The sequence below is a fragment of the Garra rufa genome, chromosome 16 (assembly GCF_049309525.1).
Source record: "Garra rufa chromosome 16, GarRuf1.0, whole genome shotgun sequence".
Lineage (NCBI taxonomy): Eukaryota > Metazoa > Chordata > Actinopteri > Cypriniformes > Cyprinidae > Garra > Garra rufa.
Window position 1 is genome coordinate 37,187,538 of NC_133376.1, and position 27,124 is coordinate 37,214,661.

The 27,124-nt window shown below is 40.4% G+C and overlaps 1 protein-coding gene across 1 annotated transcript; it reads right to left on the reverse strand.

The window, feature by feature from the left end:
- Window positions 1-4,843: 4,843 nt before the first annotated feature.
- On the reverse strand, window positions 4,844-26,390 carry ahnak (AHNAK nucleoprotein). Its single transcript, XM_073820841.1, has 12 exons — window positions 26,234-26,390; window positions 25,840-26,045; window positions 23,452-24,406; window positions 22,798-23,364; window positions 15,840-22,725; window positions 14,876-15,566; window positions 14,125-14,713; window positions 13,054-13,962; window positions 11,626-12,891; window positions 9,484-11,463; window positions 8,770-9,321; window positions 4,844-8,607 (listed from the first exon to the last, which is right to left on the reverse strand). The coding sequence occupies exons 1-12, from the start codon at window positions 26,388-26,390 to the stop codon at window positions 5,888-5,890; spliced, it is 17,478 nt and encodes a 5,825-aa protein (XP_073676942.1). The 3' UTR covers window positions 4,844-5,887.
- Between the last annotated feature and the right edge of the window lie 734 nt (window positions 26,391-27,124).

Below are 27,124 nucleotides of genomic sequence, written 5' to 3' on the forward strand. Positions count from 1 at the left end.
ACACACGACACACACACACACAACACAGAAAATTAGGAACGCTTACAGCAACCTGCTCTGATTCCAGCAGCAAATAACGAACGGCTCTTACCCGGGAAGCCGAGGTGCCAAACTGACAGGACGCAGAGGTCAAACCTTAGTGGGGAAAATCTTGTAGCACAGGAAGGAAAGCCAAAAACCAGCAGCATCTCCTTCCACGAGCAGCATCATCTGCGCTCGCACTCACACTCTGCCCCTTTCCTTTTCTGTGTGCACACACATGCTCTTTCCCTCGCTCTAGCTCTCTCTCGCTCACGCATGCACATAGACATGTCTTCTCGCGCAGTCCCCCCATCTGATGGGATCCCGAGGGAGACGGTCTCAGCCTCTCAGCGAAGGAAACCATGCAGAAAAAATATTCTCTCCCTGTCTGTCTCAAGCCGTAGTGACACATAAACACCTCTAAAGTCTTTCACTGTTTTGACTTCTTCGGCACGGCACTAGTTAGTATTTCATCTCGAGTAAATGTTCTGGACTATGTGACTATGTGTAAAATCACGATAAGAATGCTGTGAATGAAGAACCCTGTAAACACCTTTCAGAGGTATATCGGAAACATTCTTTGATCTGATTTGATTTGATTAAAGCTATTTTGCTTTGATGATCGTAACAAATGATGGTCTCGATTTTCGAAAGCAAAAAAAAGTCTGAATCTCTGAGAGGTTGTGTTTATTCTATGGTCTGTTAGAAAAGGTAACTCTACACTCTTAAAAATAAAGATTCTTTATTGGCATCAACGGTTCTATGAAGAGCCTTGAACAGTTATGGAACCTTTCAAATGCAGAAAAGGTTCTTTAGATTTTTAAAATGATCTTTAAAATGGTTCTTTGGGAAACCAAAAATATTTTTTCTATGGCATAACTGCAAAGCACCCTTTTGGAACCTTTATTTTTAAGAGTGTAGATGTGCTGCAGTGTGTTGTATTGCTCATTGTCTGTTTGTATCCAAAGATTTGCTGGCCTATACTGCCGATACTGATCATGATTTATTCATGTGTGCCTTCAGTCGGCTGTTCTATTGTTATGCTGAAAATATGGATACCGTCATCCTTTATATGGTGAGGAGTTCCCTTCGCTTTAATCCTTAGTGGGGTGGAGGGGCTTTGAGCCTGTGACAAATTTGCAAATCAAGACATTAAAAAAAAAGAAAAGAAAAAAAGAAAAAGCAACGGAGAGAGCAATAGATCTTTTAAGTTATTTACCAAATTTTTAAAGCAATCATTTTTTTTTTACCAGCATCAGATTTTATTACAATATATTTTTGTTTTTAATTTAAATAACGAAATAGCTTATTGTTTTAGAACTTTGTTCTGAAAATATTTGAATCTAATTTGAAATATTTTCCACCCTGTATCCTCTATCCTGTATTTCATTGATGAATTATTAATAAGAATGAGTTCACCTGTGCACAAGACTTGAACAATGTCTAGTATGTTATTATATACAGTCAAACCAAAAATTATTCAGAAACCAGATATATTTTTTTAGTCGTGGGTGCAGGACACTATAGTTCATTTATGTAAGTGAGAATAGCAAAATAAAGTAAACTGTGACATATTATACCCAAAAATACTTCTTACAGTGGACTTCCAGTAAAATAAATAAAAATTTGGGACGAAAAATTATTCACTTTGACCTGACCATGTTTTGCTTAAGTGTTTTTTCTTTATTTGCGAATGCAATCTTTTTACACCACAGACTGAACAAAATTAAGCATTGCTTGGTAATTGCTTAGCAAGGTATTGATAGTTGTGTAAATATTGTCATGCTAACAGTTTTTAGTTGATTGTAACCCATTACATGCCTTTCTATCAAAGTTATCTAATATTATCAAGATGAATTTGTTCTGACACTCTTGAGTTCTTGCCCTATTTTATTACCATTTTCTAAACTATAGCGAATGAATTGTGACAATGTGAGTAATGTTGAAGGCGCCTGAATAAATTTAGGTTTGACTGTATGTGTATTTATAATTGTGCTGAATTTACACTAAAAGTTCAGAATCTGTGCGATGCATAAAATACTACAACAAATCCGTCAAATCAAGTCATCGCTAATTGTTGTAAATCTCAAAAAAAAAATGGTGAGATGTCTGTCATCCAGCTGTTCTCTCACCCCATTTGTGTGAGACTGTTTAATTACCTGAGCATTTAATATATTTCTATAGCTTGATGCATTATGTAAGCAGTGAACAGCAGGGGGTGGAGGGCATGTAGGATGAATGAATTTCCTTTGCATGCATAAACTAATCTCATTTGGAGCTACACTGTAATGAGAGGTAGTCTGGTTGAATAATGTTAACCTATATAATTATTCCATGATGTCCTTCTAAAGCCAGTGTTTTTGAAAGTGTGAGTGAAATAGTGACTAATCACAAATATTTTGAGTTTTAATTACATAAAAGGGTAGCTCCACCTTAATGTGGCCATGAAACTACAGCAGATGAATAGAAATCAGTTTCTAAATTTTAGCATGTAATCTTGATAGATTAGACAAATTACAGGCTTGAATGTAAACAGTTTTTTTTTATTACTATTAGTATTCATATACTAAGCAATTTATCAGTGTAAATTGCTTACCATATCCATAACTAAATACTGAGGGTGAAGATTTGTCAAAGATTTACAGTCAGTTCTAAATATAACAGCATAGAGAGAAAACCATGATAAGATGCATCACTATATATGTGACTCTGAACCACAAAACCAGTTGTCAGAGTAGCACAGGTATGTTTGTAGCAATAGCCAACAATACATTGCTTTCTTTCTTTTAATTTTAATTTTAAAAATCATTAGGATATTAAGTAAAAATCATGCTCCGTGAAGATATTTTATAAATTTCCTACTGTAAATATATCAAAACTTAATTTTTTTTTTTTTTTTAGTAATATGCATTGCTAAGAACTTTTAAGGCAATTTTCTCAATATTTCGATTGTTTTGCACCCTCAGATTCCAGATTTTCAAATAGATGTATCTCAGCCAAATATTGTCTTATCATAACAAACCATACATCAATAGTACTCAGTTTCAAAATTTCTTTCTGCTATACCCAATATTTTCTAGGTAAAACATCAAATATACAGAAGATCATATCAGCCTTTTTATGTCTGTAATGTGCATTTAACACATTTCTATTCCTCTCTGCCCTTAAGGGGAGACACTGCAGGCAAAAACACTGTTTTTTCATGCACCTGTCAAATTTGAGATTTTGGGCTTTTTAGTGTTTCACAAAGTGTTTTTTCAGACTAGTGGAAAAAACACCCAAAAGACACTGTTAGTTCTTTCTTTTATAGCTCTTTATCTATTTGTGTCAATAGATTTCAATTACAATACAATTTTTTAAAGGCCGTTTTCTCAAAATGAGTTTTTTCAGCTACACTGAGCCATAAATCTGAGCCATTTAAAAAAAAAAAAAAACATTGTTTTGTGTCTGTTGTAAGTTTTTTCTGAATTATAGAGTGGCAAAATTAGTTACCCAAAATCCCCTCTGTAAAAACATTTGACTCTAATATGGCAAAAAAAATTACAAGAATTTTGAAACTGACTTCATCCAGTGTTTAGATTTTTGTATTAGAAATGTATGCATTAGCGCATATTTCAGTAAATAATGCCTCATTTGCATATTAAAACCTAACATTTTAGAATACTTGTAATACAAAAAAATGTTTGCAATTATCAGTGTAATTAATTAACTGGGTAAGTAAGGTGATAACTATTAGTTAAGTTTTTTACCATATTCATCTGCAGTGTCCCGCCTTAAAGAGCCCTATGTGTCCTAAGTTCATACATTAAATATATACATCCTTTGAAAACACGGCTTAAGTCATACATTGGTGATTATTTAAGTGCAAAACCAGCACACACCTGTACGAACTGAAATAAATGCACAGCCTAGCCTCTTATTCCTGTAGGAGTCAAGGACACCATCTTTTTAAGTCCCTTTGATACAAGAGATATCAGCTTAGACCGTTGCTCACTGTATTATTCACAAACATCTGTCCTACCAGATAGAGACATTCTTCATACCTGCATATCACATAACCAAAAAATAATCATAATTCTATATCCAGCTACAACGAGGAGCACTGATAAAGGAATAACACTTTAAACCCACCAGCTCGATTTTCTGCCGTTTCATGGCTTTGATTTATATACAGGCATATCGGAGCAAAAAAATATATCACTGCTGCTAAAATTCAAGTGACCAGGAATCCTAAGAAAATATTTTGCTAGTTTGCATGTATAAAATAGCATAAGATTGTCTCAAACATGTTCAAACACAAAAGAAATTCACCCTAATCCACTTAATTCCTTGTAATGTAGTAGCATAGCAAAAGACATTAATTTAAGTCTTACCTTTCAAACAAAATAAGTGAAATATAGGTGCTTGCTTGTATTCCTCTCAGCTTACAAGTTGCTTGTCATAGGTTTCGAGCTAAACGTAAAATGGACGGCCTCTTTTCTTTTCTCATCCTACTTCTGCTAGTGAATATTTGCATACAAAACAAACCACACTTTCCTCCCTCAAAGGAATTTCCTGATCATTTCCTTCCTTAGTACTGGTTTGAAGAACCAGGACAGGAAAGCCCATTTCCTGTTTTCTTGGTTTTGGCTCCTATCAAAGTATTCATAGAAAGCTAAAAGCATAATGGTTAGATTCAACCTTGTTTTTAGGAGTTCTGTGACAATATTAAAGTCACAACAAAACTTTTCTGTGTGTAGTTTTACATTACAATACAGAGGATTTGTGCATCCATGTCCATTTTTAGCACTGTAATGCAAATGAGTCACATTCAATACGCATGTATTGATAATTGATCACTTTATTTAAATTTTTTTGCAACAGATACAAGGGGGAAAAAAACAGTTAGAAACTTGCAGCCTAAATGTCCCATTATTTACAAGGGCAATGCACATTTTATGCCTCTTCAAAATATTAATGTTTTAACAACAGCATTAGCATTCCTGTAGTTATATCACCACATGACAGCACAACATTTCATACATTTAGTGAGAGGAAGAGAGAGAGTCAACTTGATGTAAAGAAATGTGGAAGACATAACCAAGAATAAATGCCTTAGAGACCATTAAAAAAAATCAAAAGCAAGCCCCAGCTTTTGCCAGCTGCTTCCTGGTGTGCATTTTAAAGAGATTCAAGAAATCATTGAAAAAGACAGTCTTGGATATAAATACTTTAGAAGATTATAATCTCTGTGTAAATTCTATAACAGAATATCTGAACTGTCATAATAGTTGGGACACAAAGTTACGTTATCCCATGGATCTGTTTCAAATCAATTTATTTACAGTTTGTACAGCCCTTAAACTTCACTGCGCTCACTGATGAGATCTGGTTTTGCACTGCTCCAATGAGTTATTCATATGCAATGAGTACATATGATACAGCACTAATTGCATAAGTGAAGCTGAAGTCTTAAAATCCATTCAAATCTAATCTAAAAATCACTCCTCTTGCATTTAAATGTGTCCAGACAATTTTAAAAAGGACAACAGAATTCCAAAACGTTCAAAGGTACAAAAATAGAAGTTATCAAGATGACAGATGATTTTTTTTATATTAACTACACACATTGTTGGATTGGATTTGTATTTCCTATCTACAAGACAATTAAAATTACATAACAGATTTCTCTTATTTACAGTTAAATTGTGATTCAAAAAAAATATTTATATATATCAATGCCTGTAAAGAACATATGTGGGAATTGAAGAAACGGTCAATACGGCAGTGCACTATTGTTTAAATGAAAGACAGATTTACACATGGTCATCTAGACTGACAAAAAAAATGTGCATGTGAATGTACTGTGTATAGATACGAGCATGAACTATTTCTTTGGCGAAACCGCTATTTCAAGTTGTGGTAACCAAAAACTGCCTTTTGAACCACTTTCGCTGCTAGATGTTGACGACATTCTGGACTTCTTTGAAGACTGAACAACTCCACCAGCACCCTCAATCCTAACCTCACTTTCATCTGCCACTTCATATGAACCTTTACTTTTCGAGCTAAAACCTCCAATTGTCGAGAACTTCAACTTTCCTTTTTTGCCTTTAGACTTTTCTCCAATATCAGCAGAAATGTCGCCACCCTCTGCTTGTAAGTGGCCTTCAGCAGAAAGAGGGGAAGCTAAACTTCCCTCATCACTTACGGAGGAGTGATGTCGTGTTTTTTTGAAGAGGTCAAGGGAGGCAGATTTACTCTTTGGTGAAACCTTAAACCCAGAGCTTCCCTCCACTGTCAACTTGCCACCTGTCAATTCCCCAGAACTAAGGCTCAATTCCTTGGACACCTTTGCGCTACCTTTACTGGTAACGTTGATATCTTCTCCCTCAACAGTAAGATCAGCTGCACTGCCACCTTTAGATTTAGATTTGGCAAATAATTTTGGCATTTTGACTTTCACTTTTCCACCACTGCTTTTGATATCAGGGCTCTCTATTTCCAGACTTTGGGAACTGACTTGAGAACCAGCAGCCAATTCACGTGAACGTACATCAACTCCCATCTCTCCTCCATCTACTCTAGGCAATGCAACACCAAACTTTGGTACTTTGATTTTAGGAAAGGTCACACTACCTTCTTGGTACTCCATCACACCAGATACTGATGCATCTGACTTCACGTCTAACCCACTTGCAGTCCCTCCCTTTTGTCCTCTTACATTAAAGCCTGGTATTTCAATGCTCCCTTTTGCTCCTTTTTGTTCAGTGAGATTTAAATCTGCATCTAAAGCACCACCATGGACATTTACACCAGGCACTGTCAACTCAACATTCTGCATTTTTCCTTCCATGTCAATTTTAGCCCTGCCTTTACCATTAATGCCTGATCCTGCTACACTGACATCTGGGGCACGAAAAGTCTTTTCCGGAACCTCTAATGCTGCGTCCAGTCCAGGGCTTTTTATCTCTGGGCCAGAGATGCCGACTTTAGGCGTTTTGATTTTCCCTCCTTTTGTTTTGAAATCAGGACTGTCCAAACTAGCATCTGATGTCTGAATATTAGTTTTAAAGCCTGCTGAAGGCATTTCAACCGATGATTTCATAGTTCCAGACGTGGATGAACCTTTAGCTTTTGGAGATTTGATGTCAAATTCCACATCGGGAAAATGTAACTTTCCAAAAAGAGGTTTCTTTACTTTGCCGGACTTCATCTGTATGTCAGGTTTATCTGTCTCCAACATATCACCATCAAAGGTTTTGGACTTCCCCTTCCCTTTAGGCAACTTGAATTTACCCTTCTTTCCTTTCACATCGATGTTCACATCAGGCCCTTCTACACTACCACCAGCATCAGGAATTTCAGCATCTAATTTTGGACTCTTAACTCCAAATGAAAATTTTGATTTTTTCGTTTTTGGCACTTTGATATTTGCATCTGGTCCACTGATGTTGACATCCATATCTTTTTCAGGTATTGAAAGACTGCCACCTGAAGACTTCATTCCAAAGCTGGGACCTTTGAATTTTGGGAACTTAACCTGTTTAAAACCACCCTCAGGTCCTTCAAAATCAAGACCAGGAGCTTTCACATCAAATTCAGGTCCTTTAATGTCAACATCTGCTTTGGGGAGATTGATGTCAACATCTGGACCCTCCACTTTAGAACCTTTGAGTCCAAATGATGGCATTTGGATTTTAGGCATCCTGATGCCACCTTCAGGGCCCTCTATATCAACATCAGGACCTTCGATGTTCACTTTTGGTCCCCTTATGTCACCTGAAATATCACCCTTAACTTTGGGGCCTTTAAGATTGAAGTCTACATCTGGCATAGAGACATTTGGACCCGATATCGTAGGCATTTTGAACTTGGGACCTTTGATTTTTCCATCAGGTCCCTCAATGTCAAGATCAGGAGCATTAACATTAATTCCAGGTCCTTTAATATCAACATCTGCTTTAGGGAGATTAATGTCAACATCTGGGCCCTCCACTTTAGGCCCTTTGAATCCAAGTGATGGCATTTTGATTTTAGGCATCTTGAAGCCACCTTCAGGGCCCTCCACATCAACATCAGGACCTTCGATGTTCACTTTTGGTGCCTTCATGTCCCCTGAAATCTTTGGTACAGAAACATCCATATCACCCTTAACTCTGGGGCCTTTAAGATTGAAGTCTACATCTGGCATAGAGACTTTTGGACCTGATATGTTAGGCATTTTGAACTTTGGACCTTTGATTTTTCCCTCAGGTCCCTCAATGTCAAGATCAGGAGCATCAACATTAATTCCAGGTCCTTTAATATCAACATCTGCTTTAGGGAGATTGATGTCAACATCTGGGCCCTCCACTTTAGGCCCTTTGAATCCAAGTGATGGCATTTTGATTTTAGGCATCTTAAAGCCACCTTCCGGGCCCTCTATATCAACATCAGGACCTTCAATGTCCACTTTTGGTGCCTTTATGTCCCCTGAAATCTTTGGTACAGACACATCCATATCACCCTTAACTTTGGGGCCTTTAAGATTGAAGTCTACATCTGGCATAGAGATCTTTGGACCTGACATGGAAGGCATTTTGAACTTGGGACCTTTGATTTTCCCTTCAGGTCCCTCAATGTCGAGATCAGGAGATTTGATGTCAATTTTAGGTCCTTTAATGTCAACATCTGCTTTAGGGAGATTGATGTCAACATCTGGGCCCTCCAGTTTAGGACCTTTGAATCCAAATGATGGCATTTTGAATTTAGGCATCTTGATGCCACCTTCCGGGCCCTCGATATCAACATCAGGACCTTCAATGTCCACTTTTGGTGCCTTTATGTCCCCTGAAATCTTTGGTACAGACACATCCATATCACCCTTAACTTTGGGGCCTTTAAGATTGAAGTCTACATCTGGCATAGAGATCTTTGGACCTGACATGGAAGGCATTTTGAACTTGGGACCTTTGATTTTCCCTTCAGGTCCCTCAATGTCGAGATCAGGAGATTTGATGTCAATTTTAGGTCCTTTAATGTCAACATCTGCTTTAGGGAGATTGATGTCAACATCTGGGCCCTCCAGTTTAGGACCTTTGAATCCAAATGATGGCATTTTGAATTTAGGCATCTTGATGCCACCTTCCGGGCCCTCGATATCAACATCAGGACCTTCAATGTCCACTTTTGGTGCCTTTATGTCCCCTGAAATCTTTGGTACAGACACATCCATATCACCCTTAACTTTGGGGCCTTTAAGATTGAAGTCTACATCTGGCATAGAGATCTTTGGACCTGACATGGAAGGCATTTTGAACTTGGGACCTTTGATTTTCCCTTCAGGTCCCTCAATGTCGAGATCAGGAGTTTTGATGTCAAATTCAGGTCCTTTAATGTCTACATCTGCTCTGGGGAGATTGATGTCAACATCTGGGCCCTCCAGTTTAGGACCTTTGAATCCAAATGATGGCATTTTGAATTTAGGCATCTTGATGCCACCTTCTGGGCCCTCGATATCAACATCAGGACCTTCAATGTCCACTTTTGGTGCCTTTATGTCCCCTGAAATCTTTGGTACAGACACATCCATATCACCCTTAACTTTGGGGCCTTTAAGATTGAAGTCTACATCTGGCATAGAGATCTTTGGACCTGACATGGAAGGCATTTTGAACTTGGGACCTTTGATTTTCCCTTCAGGTCCCTCAATGTCGAGATCAGGAGATTTGATGTCAATTTTAGGTCCTTTAATGTCAACATCTGCTTTAGGGAGATTGATGTCAACATCTGGGCCCTCCACTTTAGGACCTTTGAATCCAAATGATGGCATTTTGAATTTAGGCATCTTGATGCCACCTTCCGGGCCCTCGATATCAACATCAGGACCATCAATGTCCACTTTTGGTGCCTTTATGTCCCCTGAAATATTTGGTACAGACACATCCATATCACCCTTAACTTTGGGGCCTTTAAGATTGAAGTCTACATCTGGCATAGAGATCTTTGGACCTGACATGGAAGGCATTTTGAACTTGGGACCTTTGATTTTCCCTTCAGGTCCCTCAATGTCGAGATCAGGAGATTTGATGTCAATTTTAGGTCCTTTAATGTCAACATCTGCTTTAGGGAGATTGATGTCAACATCTGGGCCCTCCAGTTTAGGACCTTTGAATCCAAATGATGGCATTTTGAATTTAGGCATCTTGATGCCACCTTCCGGGCCCTCGATATCAACATCAGGACCTTCAATGTCCACTTTTGGTGCCTTTATGTCCCCTGAAATCTTTGGTACAGACACATCCATATCACCCTTAACTTTGGGGCCTTTAAGATTGAAGTCTACATCTGGCATAGAGATCTTTGGACCTGACATGGAAGGCATTTTGAACTTGGGACCTTTGATTTTCCCTTCAGGTCCCTCAATGTCGAGATCAGGAGATTTGATGTCAATTTTAGGTCCTTTAATGTCAACATCTGCTTTAGGGAGATTGATGTCAACATCTGGGCCCTCCAGTTTAGGACCTTTGAATCCAAATGATGGCATTTTGAATTTAGGCATCTTGATGCCACCTTCCGGGCCCTCGATATCAACATCAGGACCTTCAATGTCCACTTTTGGTGCCTTTATGTCCCCTGAAATCTTTGGTACAGACACATCCATATCACCCTTAACTTTGGGGCCTTTAAGATTGAAGTCTACATCTGGCATAGAGATCTTTGGACCTGACATGGAAGGCATTTTGAACTTGGGACCTTTGATTTTCCCTTCAGGTCCCTCAATGTCGAGATCAGGAGTTTTGATGTCAAATTCAGGTCCTTTAATGTCTACATCTGCTCTGGGGAGATTGATGTCAACATCTGGGCCCTCCAGTTTAGGACCTTTGAATCCAAATGATGGCATTTTGAATTTAGGCATCTTGATGCCACCTTCTGGGCCCTCGATATCAACATCAGGACCTTCAATGTCCACTTTTGGTGCCTTTATGTCCCCTGAAATCTTTGGTACAGACACATCCATATCACCCTTAACTTTGGGGCCTTTAAGATTGAAGTCTACATCTGGCATAGAGATCTTTGGACCTGACATGGAAGGCATTTTGAACTTGGGACCTTTGATTTTCCCTTCAGGTCCCTCAATGTCGAGATCAGGAGATTTGATGTCAATTTTAGGTCCTTTAATGTCAACATCTGCTTTAGGGAGATTGATGTCAACATCTGGGCCCTCCACTTTAGGACCTTTGAATCCAAATGATGGCATTTTGAATTTAGGCATCTTGATGCCACCTTCCGGGCCCTCGATATCAACATCAGGATCATCAATGTCCACTTTTGGTGCCTTTATGTCCCCTGAAATCTTTGGTACAGACACATCCATATCACCCTTAACTTTGGGGCCTTTAAGATTGAAGTCTACATCTGGCATAGAGATCTTTGGACCTGACATGGAAGGCATTTTGAACTTGGGACCTTTGATTTTCCCTTCAGGTCCCTCAATGTCGAGATCAGGAGTTTTGATGTCAATTTTAGGTCCTTTAATGTCAACATCTGCTTTAGGGAGATTGATGTCAACATCTGGGCCCTCCACTTTAGGACCTTTGAATCCAAATGATGGCATTTTGAATTTAGGCATCTTGATGCCACCTTCCGGGCCCTCGATATCAACATCAGGACCTTCAATGTCCACTTTTGGTGCCTTTATGTCCCCTGAAATCTTTGGTACAGACACATCCATATCACCCTTAACTTTGGGGCCTTTAAGATTGAAGTCTACATCTGGCATAGAGATCTTTGGACCTGACATGGAAGGCATTTTGAACTTGGGACCTTTGATTTTCCCTTCAGGTCCCTCAATGTCGAGATCAGGAGTTTTGATGTCAAATTCAGGTCCTTTAATGTCTACATCTGCTCTGGGGAGATTGATGTCAACATCTGGGCCCTCCAGTTTAGGACCTTTGAATCCAAATGATGGCATTTTGAATTTAGGCATCTTGATGCCACCTTCTGGGCCCTCGATATCAACATCAGGACCTTCAATGTCCACTTTTGGTGCCTTTATGTCCCCTGAAATCTTTGGTACAGACACATCCATATCACCCTTAACTTTGGGGCCTTTAAGATTGAAGTCTACATCTGGCATAGAGATCTTTGGACCTGACATGGAAGGCATTTTGAACTTGGGACCTTTGATTTTCCCTTCAGGTCCCTCAATGTCGAGATCAGGAGATTTGATGTCAATTTTAGGTCCTTTAATGTCAACATCTGCTTTAGGGAGATTGATGTCAACATCTGGGCCCTCCAGTTTAGGACCTTTGAATCCAAATGATGGCATTTTGAATTTAGGCATCTTGATGCCACCTTCCGGGCCCTCGATATCAACATCAGGACCTTCAATGTCCACTTTTGGTGCCTTTATGTCCCCTGAAATCTTTGGTACAGACACATCCATATCACCCTTAACTTTGGGGCCTTTAAGATTGAAGTCTACATCTGGCATAGAGATCTTTGGACCTGACATGGAAGGCATTTTGAACTTGGGACCTTTGATTTTCCCTTCAGGTCCCTCAATGTCGAGATCAGGAGTTTTGATGTCAAATTCAGGTCCTTTAATGTCTACATCTGCTCTGGAGAGATTGATGTCAACATCTGGGCCCTCCACTTTAGGACCTTTGAATCCAAATGATGGCATTTTGAATTTAGGCATCTTGATGCCACCTTCCGGGCCCTCGATATCAACATCAGGACCTTCAATGTCCACTTTTGGTGCCTTTATGTCCCCTGAAATCTTTGGTACAGACACATCCATATCACCCTTAACTTTGGGGCCTTTAAGATTGAAGTCTACATCTGGCATAGAGATCTTTGGACCTGACATGGAAGGCATTTTGAACTTGGGACCTTTGATTTTCCCTTCAGGTCCCTCAATGTCGAGATCAGGAGATTTGATGTCAATTTTAGGTCCTTTAATGTCAACATCTGCTTTAGGGAGATTGATGTCAACATCTGGGCCCTCCACTTTAGGACCTTTGAATCCAAATGATGGCATTTTGAATTTAGGCATCTTGATGCCACCTTCCGGGCCCTCGATATCAACATCAGGACCTTCAATGTCCACTTTTGGTGCCTTTATGTCCCCTGAAATCTTTGGTACAGACACATCCATATCACCCTTAACTTTGGGGCCTTTAATATTGAAGTCTACATCTGGCATAGAGATCTTTGGACCTGACATGGAAGGCATTTTGAACTTGGGACCTTTGATTTTCCCTTCAGGTCCCTCAATGTCGAGATCAGGAGTTTTGATGTCAAATTCAGGTCCTTTAATGTCTACATCTGCTCTGGGGAGATTGATGTCAACATCTGGGCCCTCCAGTTTAGGACCTTTGAATCCAAATGATGGCATTTTGAATTTAGGCATCTTGATGCCACCTTCCGGGCCCTCGATATCAACATCAGGACCTTCAATGTCCACTTTTGGTGCCTTTATGTCCCCTGAAATCTTTGGTACAGACACATCCATATCACCCTTAACTTTGGGGCCTTTAAGATTGAAGTCTACATCTGGCATAGAGATCTTTGGACCTGACATGGAAGGCATTTTGAACTTGGGACCTTTGATTTTCCCTTCAGGTCCCTCAATGTCGAGATCAGGAGTTTTGATGTCAAATTCAGGTCCTTTAATGTCTACATCTGCTCTGGAGAGATTGATGTCAACATCTGGGCCCTCCACTTTAGGACCTTTGAATCCAAATGATGGCATTTTGAATTTAGGCATCTTGATGCCACCTTCCGGGCCCTCGATATCAACATCAGGACCTTCAATGTCCACTTTTGGTGCCTTTATGTCCCCTGAAATCTTTGGTACAGACACATCCATATCACCCTTAACTTTGGGGCCTTTAAGATTGAAGTCTACATCTGGCATAGAGATCTTTGGACCTGACATGGAAGGCATTTTGAACTTGGGACCTTTGATTTTCCCTTCAGGTCCCTCAATGTCGAGATCAGGAGATTTGATGTCAATTTTAGGTCCTTTAATGTCAACATCTGCTTTAGGGAGATTGATGTCAACATCTGGGCCCTCCACTTTAGGACCTTTGAATCCAAATGACGGCATTTTGAATTTAGGCATCTTGATGCCACCTTCCGGGCCCTCGATATCAACATCAGGACCTTCAATGTCCATTTTTGGTGCCTTTATGTCCCCTGAAATCTTTGGTACAGACACATCCATATCACCCTTAACTTTGGGGCCTTTAAGATTGAAGTCTACATCTGGCATAGAGATCTTTGGACCTGACATGGAAGGCATTTTGAACTTGGGACCTTTGATTTTCCCTTCAGGTCCCTCAATGTCGAGATCAGGAGATTTGATGTCAATTTTAGGTCCTTTAATGTCAACATCTGCTTCAGGGAGATTAAGGTCAACATCTGGGCCCTCCACTTTAGGACCTTTGAGTCCAAATGATGGCATTTTGATTTTAGGCATCTTGAAGCCACCTTCTGGACCCTCAATATCAACATCAGGTCCTTCAATGTCCACTTTTGGAGCTTTTATGTCCCCTGATATCTTTGGTGCAGAGACATCCATATCACCCTTGACTTTTGGGCCTTTAAGATTTAGATTGACATCTGGCATAGAGATCTTTGGACCCGATATCGAAGGCATTTTGAACTTCGGGCCTTTAATTTTCCCCTCAGGTCCCTCGATGTCGAGATCAGGAGTTTTGATGTCAAATTCAGGTCCTTTAATGTCAACATCTGCTCTGGGGAGATTGATGTCAACATCTGGGCCCTCCACTTTAGGACCTTTCAATCCAAATGATGGCATTTTGAACTTAGGCATCTTGATGCCACCTTCTGGGCCCTCGATATCAACATCAGGACCTTCAATGTCCACTTTTGGTGCCTTTATGTCCCCTGAAATCTTTGGTACAGACACATCCATATCACCCTTAACTTTGGGGCCTTTAAGATTGAAGTCTACATCTGGCATAGAGATCTTTGGACCTGACATGGAAGGCATTTTGAACTTGGGACCTTTGATTTTCCCTTCAGGTCCCTCAATGTCGAGATCAGGAGTTTTGATGTCAAATTCAGGTCCTTTAATGTCTACATCTGCTCTGGGGAGATTGATGTCAACATCTGGGCCCTCCACTTTAGGACCTTTCAATCCAAATGATGGCATTTTGAACTTAGGCATCTTGATGCCACCTTCTGGGCCCTCGATATCAACATCAGGACCTTCAATGTCCACTTTTGGTGCCTTTATGTCCCCTGAAATCTTTGGTACAGACACATCCATATCACCCTTAACTTTGGGGCCTTTAAGATTGAAGTCTACATCTGGCATAGAGATCTTTGGACCTGACATGGAAGGCATTTTGAACTTGGGACCTTTGATTTTTCCCTCAGGTCCTTCAATGTCGAGATCAGGAGTTTTGACGTCAATATCAGGTGATTTTAAACCAACATCACCACTAGGTACACCAACATCAACATCTCCTTTGGGTGATTTAAAACCAAATTTTGGCATTTTAAATTTTGGCATCTTAAATCCTCCCTCTGGACTTTTAACTTCTGCACTTGGAGAATCAACTTCCAGTTTTGGCAAATTGACATCACCCTCCAAACTGACACCAGCTTGACCTTTCACTTTAGATCCTTTCGGAAGTTTGACATCAACATCAGGTGCTTCAATCTTTGGCCCTTTAAATCCAAACTTGGGCATTTTGAATTTTGGCTTTTTCACGTTTGTTTCTGGAAAATTTACATCAACATTAGGGCCTTCAGCTGATGGCATCTTGACTTTTGGGCCCTTGATTTTTCCTTCAGGTAATTCTATGTCAAGTTCTGGCCCCGTGATATCCATTTCTGGTGTTTTAATGCCTCCTTCAACTTTTGGAATTGACACATCAACATCACCTTTCAGTTTAGGACCTTTTAGGTTGAAATCCATATCAGGCATAGAAATCTTTGGACCAGTGATGGAGGGCATCTTGAATTTGGGGCCCTTAATTTTTCCTTCTGGTCCCTCAATATCGAGCTCTGGACCCTTAACATCCACATCGGGCACTTTAATTTCTCCTTCCACTTTTGGAACTGACAAGTCAACATCACCTTTCAATTTTGGACCTTTCAGGTTGAAGTCAACATCTGGCATAGAAATTTTTGGACCTGAGATTGATGGCATCTTGAATTTGGGGCCCTTGATTTTTCCCTCAGGTCCCTCAATGTCTGGGCCTTCAATTTCAACTTTAGGTGCTTTAATATCTCCTTCCACTTTTGGAACAGACAAGTCAACATCACCTTTCAATTTTGGACCTTTCAGGTTGAAGTCAACATCTGGCATAGACATTTTTGGACCAGAAATTGATGGCATCTTGAATTTGGGGCCCTTGATTTTTCCTTCGGGTCCCTCAACATCAAGCTCTGGACCTTTGATATCCACATTGGGTGCCTTAATTTCTCCTTCTAATTTTGGAATGGACACGTCAACATCACCTTTCAGTTTAGGACCTTTCAGATTGAAATCAACATCTGGCATAGAAATCTTTGGACCTGAGATTGATGGCATCTTGAATTTGGGGCCCTTGATTTTTCCTTCAGGGCCTTCAATGTCAACCTCTGGAGCTTTGATATTTACATCTGGTGCCTTAACCTCGAAGTCAGCTTTAGGGATTTTCACATCAACATCTGGACCCTCCACTTTTGGACCCTTAAATCCGAACGATGGCATTTTGATCTTTGGCATCTTAAAACCACCCTCAGGTCCTTCAAAGTCTGGGCCTTCAATTTCAACTTTAGGTGCTTTAATATCTCCTTCCACTTTTGGAACGGACACGTCAATATCACCTTTCAGTTTTGGACCTTTCAGGTTGAAGTCAACGTCTGGCATAGAAATGTTTGGACCAGAGATTGATGGCATTTTAAATTTGGAGCCCTTGATTTTTCCCTCAGGTCCTTCAAAGTCTGGGCCTTCAATTTCAACTTTAGGTGCTTTAATATCTCCTTCCACTTTTGGAACGGACACATCAACATCACCTTTCAGTTTTGGACCTTTCAGGTTGAAGTCAATGTCTGGCATAGAAATCTTTGGACCAGAGATCGATGGCATCTTGAATTTGGGGCCCTTGATTTTTCCCTCAGGTCCCTCAACATCAAGCTCTGGACCCTTGATATCCACATCGGGTGTTTTAAGTTCTCCTTCCACTTTTGGAACAGACATGTCAACATCACCTTTTAGCTTTGGACCTTTCAAGTTGAAGTCAACGTCTGGCATAGAAATCTTTGGACCAGAGATTGATGGCATCTTGAATTTGGGGCCCTTGATTTTTCCTTCAGGTCCTTCAAAGTCTGGGCCTTCAATTTCAACTTTAGGTGCTTTAATATCTCCTTCCACTTTTGGAACAGACACATCAACATCACCTTTCAGTTTTGGACCTTTCAGGTTGAAGTCAACATCTGGCATAGAAATCTTTGGACCAGAGATCGATGGCATCTTGAATTTGGGGCCCTTGATTTTTCCTTCAGGTCCTTCAATGTCAACCTCTGGAGCTTTGATATTTACATCTGGTGCCTTAACCTCGATGTCGGTTTTAGGGATTTTCACGTCAACATCTGGACCCTCCACTTTTGGACCCTTAAATCCAAATGTTGGCATTTTGATCTTTGGCATCTTAAAACCACCCTCAGGTCCTTCAATGTCTGGTCCTTCAATTTCAACTTTAGGTGCTTTAATATCTCCTTCCACTTTTGGAACGGACACATCAACATCACCTTTCAGTTTTGGACCTTTCAGGTTGAAGTCAATGTCTGGCATAGAAATCTTTGGGCCAGAAATGGATGGCATCTTGAATTTGGGGCCCTTGATTTTTCCCTCGGGTCCCTCAACATCAAGCTCTGGACCCTTGATATCCACATCGGGTGTTTTAAGTTCTCCTTCCACTTTTGGAACAGACATGTCAACATCACCTTTTAGCTTTGGACCTTTCAAGTTGAAGTCAACGTCTGGCATAGAAATTTTTGGACCAGAGATTGATGGCATTTTAAATTTGGAACCCTTGATTTTTCCCTCAGGTCCTTCAAAGTCCGGGCCTTCGATTTCAACTTTAGGTGCTTTAATATCTCCTTCCAATTTTGGAACGGACACGTCAACATCACCTTTCAGTTTAGGACCTTTTAGGTTGAAGTCAACGTCTGGCATAGAAATCTTTGGACCAGAGATCGATGGCATCTTGAATTTGGGGCCCTTGATTTTTCCTTCAGGTCCTTCAATGTCAACCTCTGGAGCTTTGATATTTACATCTGGTGCCTTAACCTCGATGTCGGCTTTAGAGATTTTTACATCAACATCTGGAACCTCCACTTTTGGACCCTTAAATCCGAACGATGGCATTTTGATCTTTGGCATCTTAAAACCACCCTCAGGTCCTTCAAAGTCTGGGCCTTCAATTTCAACTTTAGGTGCTTTAATATCACCTTCCACTTTTGGAATGGACACGTCAACATCACCTTTCAGTTTAGGACCTTTTAGGTTAAAGTCAACGTCTGGCATAGAAATGTTTGGACCAGAGATTGATGGCATTTTAAATTTGGAGCCCTTGATTTTTCCCTCAGGTCCTTCAATGTCAACCTCTGGAGCTTTGATATTTACATCTGGTGCCTTAACCTCGATGTCGGCTTCAGGGATTTTTACATCAACATCTGGAACCTCCACTTTTGGACCCTTAAATCCGAACGATGGCATTTTGATCTTTGGCATCTTAAAACCACCCTCAGGTCCTTCAAAGTCTGGGCCTTCAATTTCAACTTTAGGTGCTTTAATATCACCTTCCACTTTTGGAATGGACACGTCAACATCACCTTTCAGTTTAGGACCTTTTAGGTTAAAGTCAACGTCTGGCATAGAAATCTTTGGACCAGAGACTGATGGCATCTTGAATTTGGGGCCCTTGATTTTTCCCTCAGGTCCTTCGAAGTCTGGGCCTTCAATTTCAACTTTAGGTGCTTTAATATCTCCCTCCACCTTTGGAACGGACACATCAACATCACCTTTCAGTTTTGGACCTTTCAGGTTAAAGTCAACGTCGGGCATAGAAATCTTTGGACCAGAGATCGATGGCATCTTGAATTTGGGGCCCTTGATTTTTCCCTCAGGTCCTTCAATGTCAACCTCTGGAGCTTTGATATTTACATCTGGTGTTTTAACCTCGATGTCAGCTTTAGGGATTTTCACATCAACATCTGGACCCTCCACTTTTGGACCCTTAAATCCGAACGATGGCATTTTGATCTTTGGCATCTTAAAACCACCCTCAGGTCCTTCAAAGTCTGGGCCTTCAATTTCAACTTTAGGTGCTTTAATATCTCCCTCCACTTTTGGAACAGACACATCAACATCACCTTTCAGTTTTGGACCTTTTAGGTTAAAGTCAACGTCTGGCATAGAAATCTTTGGACCAGAGACTGATGGCATCTTGAACTTGGGGCCCTTGATTTTTCCCTCAGGTCCTTCAAAGTCTGGGCCTTCAATTTCAACTTTAGGTGCTTTAATATCTCCTTCCACTTTTGGAATAGACACGTCAACATCACCTTTCAGTTTAGGACCTTTCAAGTTGAAGTCAACGTCTGGCATAGAAATGTTTGGACCAGAGATTGATGGCATTTTAAATTTGGAGCCCTTGATTTTACCCTCAGGTCCTTCAATGTCAACCTCTGGTGCTTTGATATTTACATCTGGTGCCTTAACCTCGATGTCAGCCTTAGGGATTTTCACATCAACATCTGGACCCTCCACTTTTGGACCCTTAAATCCAAACGATGGCATTTTGATCTTTGGCATCTTAAAACCACCCTCAGGTCCTTCAATGTCTGGGCCTTCAATTTCAACTTTAGGTGCTTTGATATCTCCTTCCACTTTTGGAACGGACACATCAACATCACCTTTCAGTTTTGGACCTTTCAGGTTGAAGTCAACGTCTGGCATAGAAATCTTTGGACCAGAGACTGATGGCATCTTGAAATTGGGGCCCTTGATTTTTCCATCAGGTCCTTCAATGTCAACCTCTGGAGCTTTGATGTCCACAACTGGAGCTTTAACCTTGATGTCAGCTTTGGGGATTTTCACATCAACATCTGGAGCCTCTACTTTTGGACCCTTAATTCCAAATGTTGGCATTTTGATCTTTGGCATCTTAAAACCACCCTCAGGTCCTTCAATGTCTGGGCCTTCAATTTCAACTTTAGGTGCTTTAATATCTCCCTCCACTTTTGGAACAGACACATCAACATCACCTTTCAGTTTTGGACCTTTTAGGTTAAAGTCAACGTCTGGCATAGAAATCTTTGGACCAGAGACTGATGGCATCTTGAACTTGGGGCCCTTGATTTTTCCCTCAGGTCCTTCAAAGTCTGGGCCTTCAATTTCAACTTTAGGTGCTTTAACATTTCCTTCCACTTTTGGAATAGACACGTCAACATCACCTTTCAGTTTAGGACCTTTCAAGTTGAAGTCAACGTCTGGCATAGAAATGTTTGGACCAGAGATTGATGGCATTTTAAATTTGGAGCCCTTGATTTTTCCCTCAGGTCCTTCAATGTCAACCTCTGGTGCTTTGATATTTACATCTGGTGCCTTAACCTCGATGTCAGCCTTAGGGATTTTCACATCAACATCTGGACCCTCCACTTTTGGACCCTTAAATCCAAACGATGGCATTTTGATCTTTGGCATCTTAAAACCACCCTCAGGTCCTTCAATGTCTGGGCCTTCAATTTCAACTTTAGGTGCTTTGATATCTCCTTCCACTTTTGGAACGGACACATCAACATCACCTTTCAGTTTTGGACCTTTCAGGTTGAAGTCAACGTCTGGCATAGAAATCTTTGGACCAGAGACTGATGGCATCTTGAAATTGGGGCCCTTGATTTTTCCATCAGGTCCTTCAATGTCAACCTCTGGAGCTTTGATGTCCACAACTGGAGCTTTAACCTTGATGTCAGCTTTGGGGATTTTCACATCAACATCTGGAGCCTCTACTTTTGGACCCTTAATTCCAAATGTTGGCATTTTGATCTTTGGCATCTTAAAACCACCCTCAGGCCCTTCAATGTCTGGGCCTTCAATTTCAACTTTAGGTGCTCTGATATCTCCTTCCACTTTTGGAACAGACACATCAACATCACCTTTCAGTTTTGGACCTTTCAGGTTGAAGTCAACGTCTGGCATAGAAATCTTTGGACCAGAGATTGATGGCATCTTGAAATTGGGGCCCTTGATTTTTCCATCAGGTCCTTCAATGTCAACCTCTGGAGCTTTGATGTCCACATCTGGTGCTTTAACCTTGATATCGGCTTTAGGGATTTTCACATCAACATCTGGACCCTCCACTTTTGGACCCTTAAATCCGAATGTTGGCATTTTGATCTTTGGCATCTTAAAACCACCTTCAGGTCCTTCAAATTCGGGGCCTTCAATTTCAACTTTTGGTGCTTTAATATCTCCTTCAATTTTTGCAACAGACACATCAACATCACCTTTCAGTTTTGGACCTTTCAGGTTAAAGTCAACGTCTGGCATAGAAACCTTTGGACCAGAGACTGACGGTATATTGAATTTGGGACCCTTGATTTTTCCCTCAGGTCCTTCAATGTCAACCTCTGGAACTTTGATGTCCACATCTGGAGCTTTAACCTTGATGTCAGCTTTGGGGATTTTCACATCAACATCTGGAGCCTCCACTTTTGGACCCTTAAATCCAAATGTTGGCATTTTGATCTTTGGCATCTTAAAACCACCCTCAGGCCCTTCAATGTCTGGGCCTTCAATTTCAACTTTAGGTGCTTTGATATCTCCTTCCACTTTTGGAACGGACACATCAACATCACCTTTCAGTTTTGGACCTTTCAGGTTGAAGTCAACGTCTGGCATAGAAATCTTTGGACCAGAGACTGATGGCATCTTGAAATTGGGGCCCTTGATTTTTCCATCAGGTCCTTCAATGTCCACAACTGGAGCTTTAACCTTGATGTCAGCTTTGGGGATTTTCACATCAACATCTGGAGCCTCCACTTTTGGACCCTTAATTCCAAACGTTGGCATTTTGATCTTTGGCATCTTAAAACCACCCTCAGGCCCTTCAATGTCTGGGCCTTCAATTTCAACTTTAGGTGCTTTGATATCTCCTTCCACTTTTGGAACAGACACATCAACATCACCTTTCAGTTTTGGACCTTTCAGGTTGAAGTCAACATCTGGCATAGAAACCTTTGGACCAGAGACTGATGGCATGTCGAATTTGGGGCCCTTGATTTTTCCCTCAGGTCCTTCAATGTCAAACTCTGGAGCTTTAATGTCCACATCTGGTGCCTTAACCTTGATATCAGCTTTCGGAATTTTCACATCAACATCTGGACCCTCCACTTTTGGGCCCTTAAGTCCGAATGATGGTATTTTTACTTCTGGCATCTTAAAACCACCTCTAGGTCCTTCAATGTCTGGGCCCTCAATTTCAACTTTAGGTGCTTTAATATCTCCTTCCACTTTTGGAACAGACACATCAACATCACCTTTCAGCTTTGGACCTTTCAGGTCAACGTCTGGCATAGTCATTTTGAATTTTGATCCCTTGATTCTTCCATTACCTTCAAGCTCTGGACCCTTGATATCCACATCTTGAGGTTTAATTTCAATGTCAGCTTTGGGAAGATTTATGTCAACATCAGGGCCCTCCACTTTTGAACCTTTGATTCCAAATGTAGGCATTCTAATTTTTGGCATCTTAAAACCAAACCCAGCACTTTCAAGGTCTGTGCCTTCAATTTCAATCTTAGGTGCTTTAACATCTCCTTCCATTTTTGGAGCAGACACACTGACGTCATCTTTCAGTGCTGACCCTTTCACGTTTAAGTTGACATCTGACACCGAAATCTTCGGACCGGAGACTGATGGTATCTTGATATTAGGATCTATGGCTTCTCCTTCAAATCTTCCAATGTTAAGCTCTGGAGTCTTGATAAGCACATCCGGTGCTTTAATCTCCATTTTGGATTTTGCAACATTTACATCAACATCAGGACCCCTCACTTCCGAACTTTTCATTCCAAACGAGGACACTTTGACATTTGGAACAGTAAAGTCACCCTTGACACCTTCAAGTTCTGGTCCTTTAATTTCAACTTTTGATGTTTTAACATTCCATTCGGCATTTGGAACAGACACATTAACATCTCCTTTCGCTTTTTGTCCTTTCAGGCTTAAATCCACATCTGGCGTAGTTCTTTGCGTTCTTTGACCAGTAATTGATGGCACACCAAATTTGATGTCTGTGACTGAACTCTCATGTCCTTTAATGTGAAACTCTGGACCCCTGATGCCCATGTCTGGTGAAGTGATTTTAACATCACCTTTAGGGAGACTTACTACTGTATCAGTTCCCTGAACCTTTGAACCTTTAAGTCCAAATGAGCCTAGTTTCACATCAGTATCCAATTTGGGGCCCTCCAAATTAGTGTCTTTCATTCTAAATGATGGAGCTGACATTTCCTGATTCCCAGTTATGCTAAAACCTCTCTGACTAACATCTTTTAGATTTTGATTGTTAAAATTCACTTCTACATTTGGACCTTCCTTGGGCCTTTGAACATCTACGGTAACTTTAGACAATCTGGTTTTATCATCAGACCCATCCTTATTCACTTGAGACAAAGAGTGCCTGCCAATACTGACCCCTGTATCTCCGCTAATGGAAAAACCTGAAACACGGGTGTCCAGAACAGGGCCCTTTACTGTAGCAAACTCAGTTCCTCCCATACCTGAAGCCTTAAAACCAGCTTCCAAGGGAGAAGAAATATTTGTCACATCTTTGTCTAACCCCATGGTTACTTTGCCAGAGAGATCACTACTGCCTGCAGAAGCTTCAGTCCTTCCATAATGTTCTATCACCATCTTTCCTTTACCACTTGACAGTCCAGTGTCTGACACATTAATTGTAATCTCTTTCCCACTACCATCTAATTCACCTGATGCTTTGTAAGATCCTATGCTACAGTGCTTCACAGAGGAGCCAGTGACATGGGGTCCGCTAAGAGATATGTCCCCCATTTTTATACCTCCGTGTGCACCGCTAACAAGGGTACTATGTGGTAATTTGATTTGAGAAGAATCCCCCTCTGACTGGTCATGCTGCAAGACCTGAAGTTTGAACTCAGGGCTTGAGGGATCAATCTGCTGACTAGTTCCCCCAGGCACATCCACAGTGTAGGTAGTTATCCGACGAGTGATTGTAGTAATGGTGCAACCATCACTGCTTGTGCTGCTGTGACGTTCTGTGCGCACATCAACACCCTCAGCAAGATCCTCGGACTTTAGTCTAGGTTTAATCTTCTTGGTGTAGATTCTCTTGTAGTCTTCATCATCCCCACTCTACAGGAAATGGAAAAGATTATTAGATAAATTAGTAGAAATTTTTGCAAGAGAGAAATGTTTGTTAAATATTGAAATACTGACTAAATCTACACCTCATAGTAGGGATGCACGATATGAAAAATTCTAACTGATACCGATAGCCGATAATTAAGTCCTTCTTTTGGCCGATGCCGATAACCAATACATTCATATTTTTATATGATAATTTTGTGCACACAGGAGAATACAAAATCTAAGATCAACTAATGAAATTTATATTATATATCTGGGTCTAACAATCATAGCAAACAGTCCTGACTCTTCAAAAATGTTTTTATTTTTTGTGTAAGGCACCACAATTCTAAATAAAATAAAATGCTTTGACATTTTGTCAACCTGGAAAAAATGAAAAGTGCATCATGGAGTAAAGTCAGATGTCCAAATGTCTGTGGTAAAGCTTACATGTAGTCCATTCTTATTGATTATATTATGAATGTGTGCAGCAGCCAAATCGTACAAGGCGGGGAATAAAACATCAGAATCGAGCTAAAAACATCTGAACTCTTCAGAATGCCGCAAGCGCAACGCAGGTCATGTGACATGAACCAACCAATCAGCCTCATCCTTTCCCTTAATAACACTGAAAGCACTGGCAAGGTGGAGAAACAGCTTATCAAAGCTTTACAGGAATAAACATTTTTAAATAAATTTGATAACAGAGCTACTGCAAGCGATTTTTAATGCTGAAAATCAATTTATTCTTTGCTGAAACTACCGCGTCTTTATGGAGAGCGCATGTCATGGCTGCTTAGCAACGGCAGACGCCACTGGAGCTCAAACTACAGAGCGGTTTGGCAAAGACTTTGGGTTTGGAAAGAAAGAGAAGGCGGCGCTTCAGCGTTTTCCACGCGTTTTTAGGCGCGACATGTGAACGGCCCCCTAAAACAGATTCACCGTGATGACGACCTCTGAAGTGAGATATAAGATTGTTAAAACTCAGAATCCTTGCTAAACATGTGTTGCAAATAGCAGTAGCATTGTCCTCCTCTGTCACCGTGAAAAACTTCCAGACCTGCGAAGGCGATGATGACGACACAGATGATGACGTTTTAAACGCGACAAAGGCCGAGAGTCACTGCAGTTTACAGCTGCAGTCACTTGCACTCGGAAAGCAGATGAATCTCAGATAAACCAGACTGATTGATTGATTTACCAGCAAGAGTACTTTATCGGATCGGGTTTCATTTATTTATCGGAGCAATAAAAATGACGTAATTTTTACCCATATCGGTCGATAATTTATCTGTCCGTTAAATATCGTTCATCCCTACTTCATAGGAATGTTTGTTCTTATGCTTGTGTACCAATGCTGAATGACAACACTTTAAAAGAAATAGTTCGCATGTCCATAGTCCCAAATAAAACATGGACCAACACTGAGGTCACCTTACCAGGAGAATGTCTGAACTAGAGCCTCCTAACCCTCCACGTCCTTCCCATGATAACGTCCCCACCGGAGAGCGGCAAGGTGACTTGTCTCCAGTCTTGTTTTGTAATTTTAGTCCAACCTTATGTTTGTTTAGAGTCTTTAGTAGTTCAGATGTTTCTTCCGAACTCATGTTGTCAAAGTAAATGGTGGCCCCCACAATTTGGTCACCTGTGACAAAGAGCAGTAGATGCTGAGTTCAAAATAAACGGTTTACAAAAGATAAATTATATTGAGGAAATACAAGAGCATTAGATCATAGAAAATAGCCCAAGACCAAAAAGGGACAAATGTTGTTCAGAGAAGAATAATAAACAAAATAATTACATCACAACCTGCAGGGTTGTTTGACTTCTTACCTTCATATACTTTCCCAGAATGAGCAGCAGGGGACTCATCTTTCACCTCTTTGACGAAAATCTCTCCTTGACCTTTTTGTTCTATGGTGAGCCCAACATTATCAGCGCCCATCCACTGTGGGAAAAGCACTTCCCTTGTGTCCTGCTCGTCAGCCATCTTAAAAAAATGTTTTAAATACAATAAGACCATAGTATAACTGTTGTAAGTATATGTTGACTGCTATACAGTTTAAAAACAGGAAAAAAAATAAGCTAAATCTTTTTTATTTTTGTAATTTGCAATTTGCTGTAATGCAATTTGCAGTGCTATTAACATCACATAGCTATAACATTATAACTATTAAGTCTGCATACCTTTAAATGTATTACTTCTTCACCTGTCCCCTAGTGTGGACCGTGTCAGCCCTTGTTCTTTCCTAAAAAAAAAAAAAAAAAAAAAAAAAAAAAAAAAACGGGTTAGTGTCTTGAATTCAAATTAAGCTTTTACAGATAAGTTCGGTTCATACATTTAAAAAATACTGCAACCACTAGATGGCAATACAGTCTCCAACAAAAAGCAAAAGTAAACAAGCATGATTTCTCTTTGGGAACCAAGCAGTGGTTTAACTACATTTTTCTACTAAGAACAGAGTATCTGTATACCACAATTTTCTCCAGCATTGATACAAAGCACAGAAGAAAATGCTTTCCAACAAGAGCAGTAACTTAATATCACTCACTAAATGTATTAAGTTTAGTATACAGATTAAACATTTAAATGTCTAAAAAATCTAGTATCCTTAAAATGAAATTCAGACTTTAGCTCGAAAACCTAGGGGGGGGTCTTTGCCTGATGAACATTGCTTCAGAGTTATTTAGCATGTGGGCCTGCCATTCCAGCGTTCAATACAG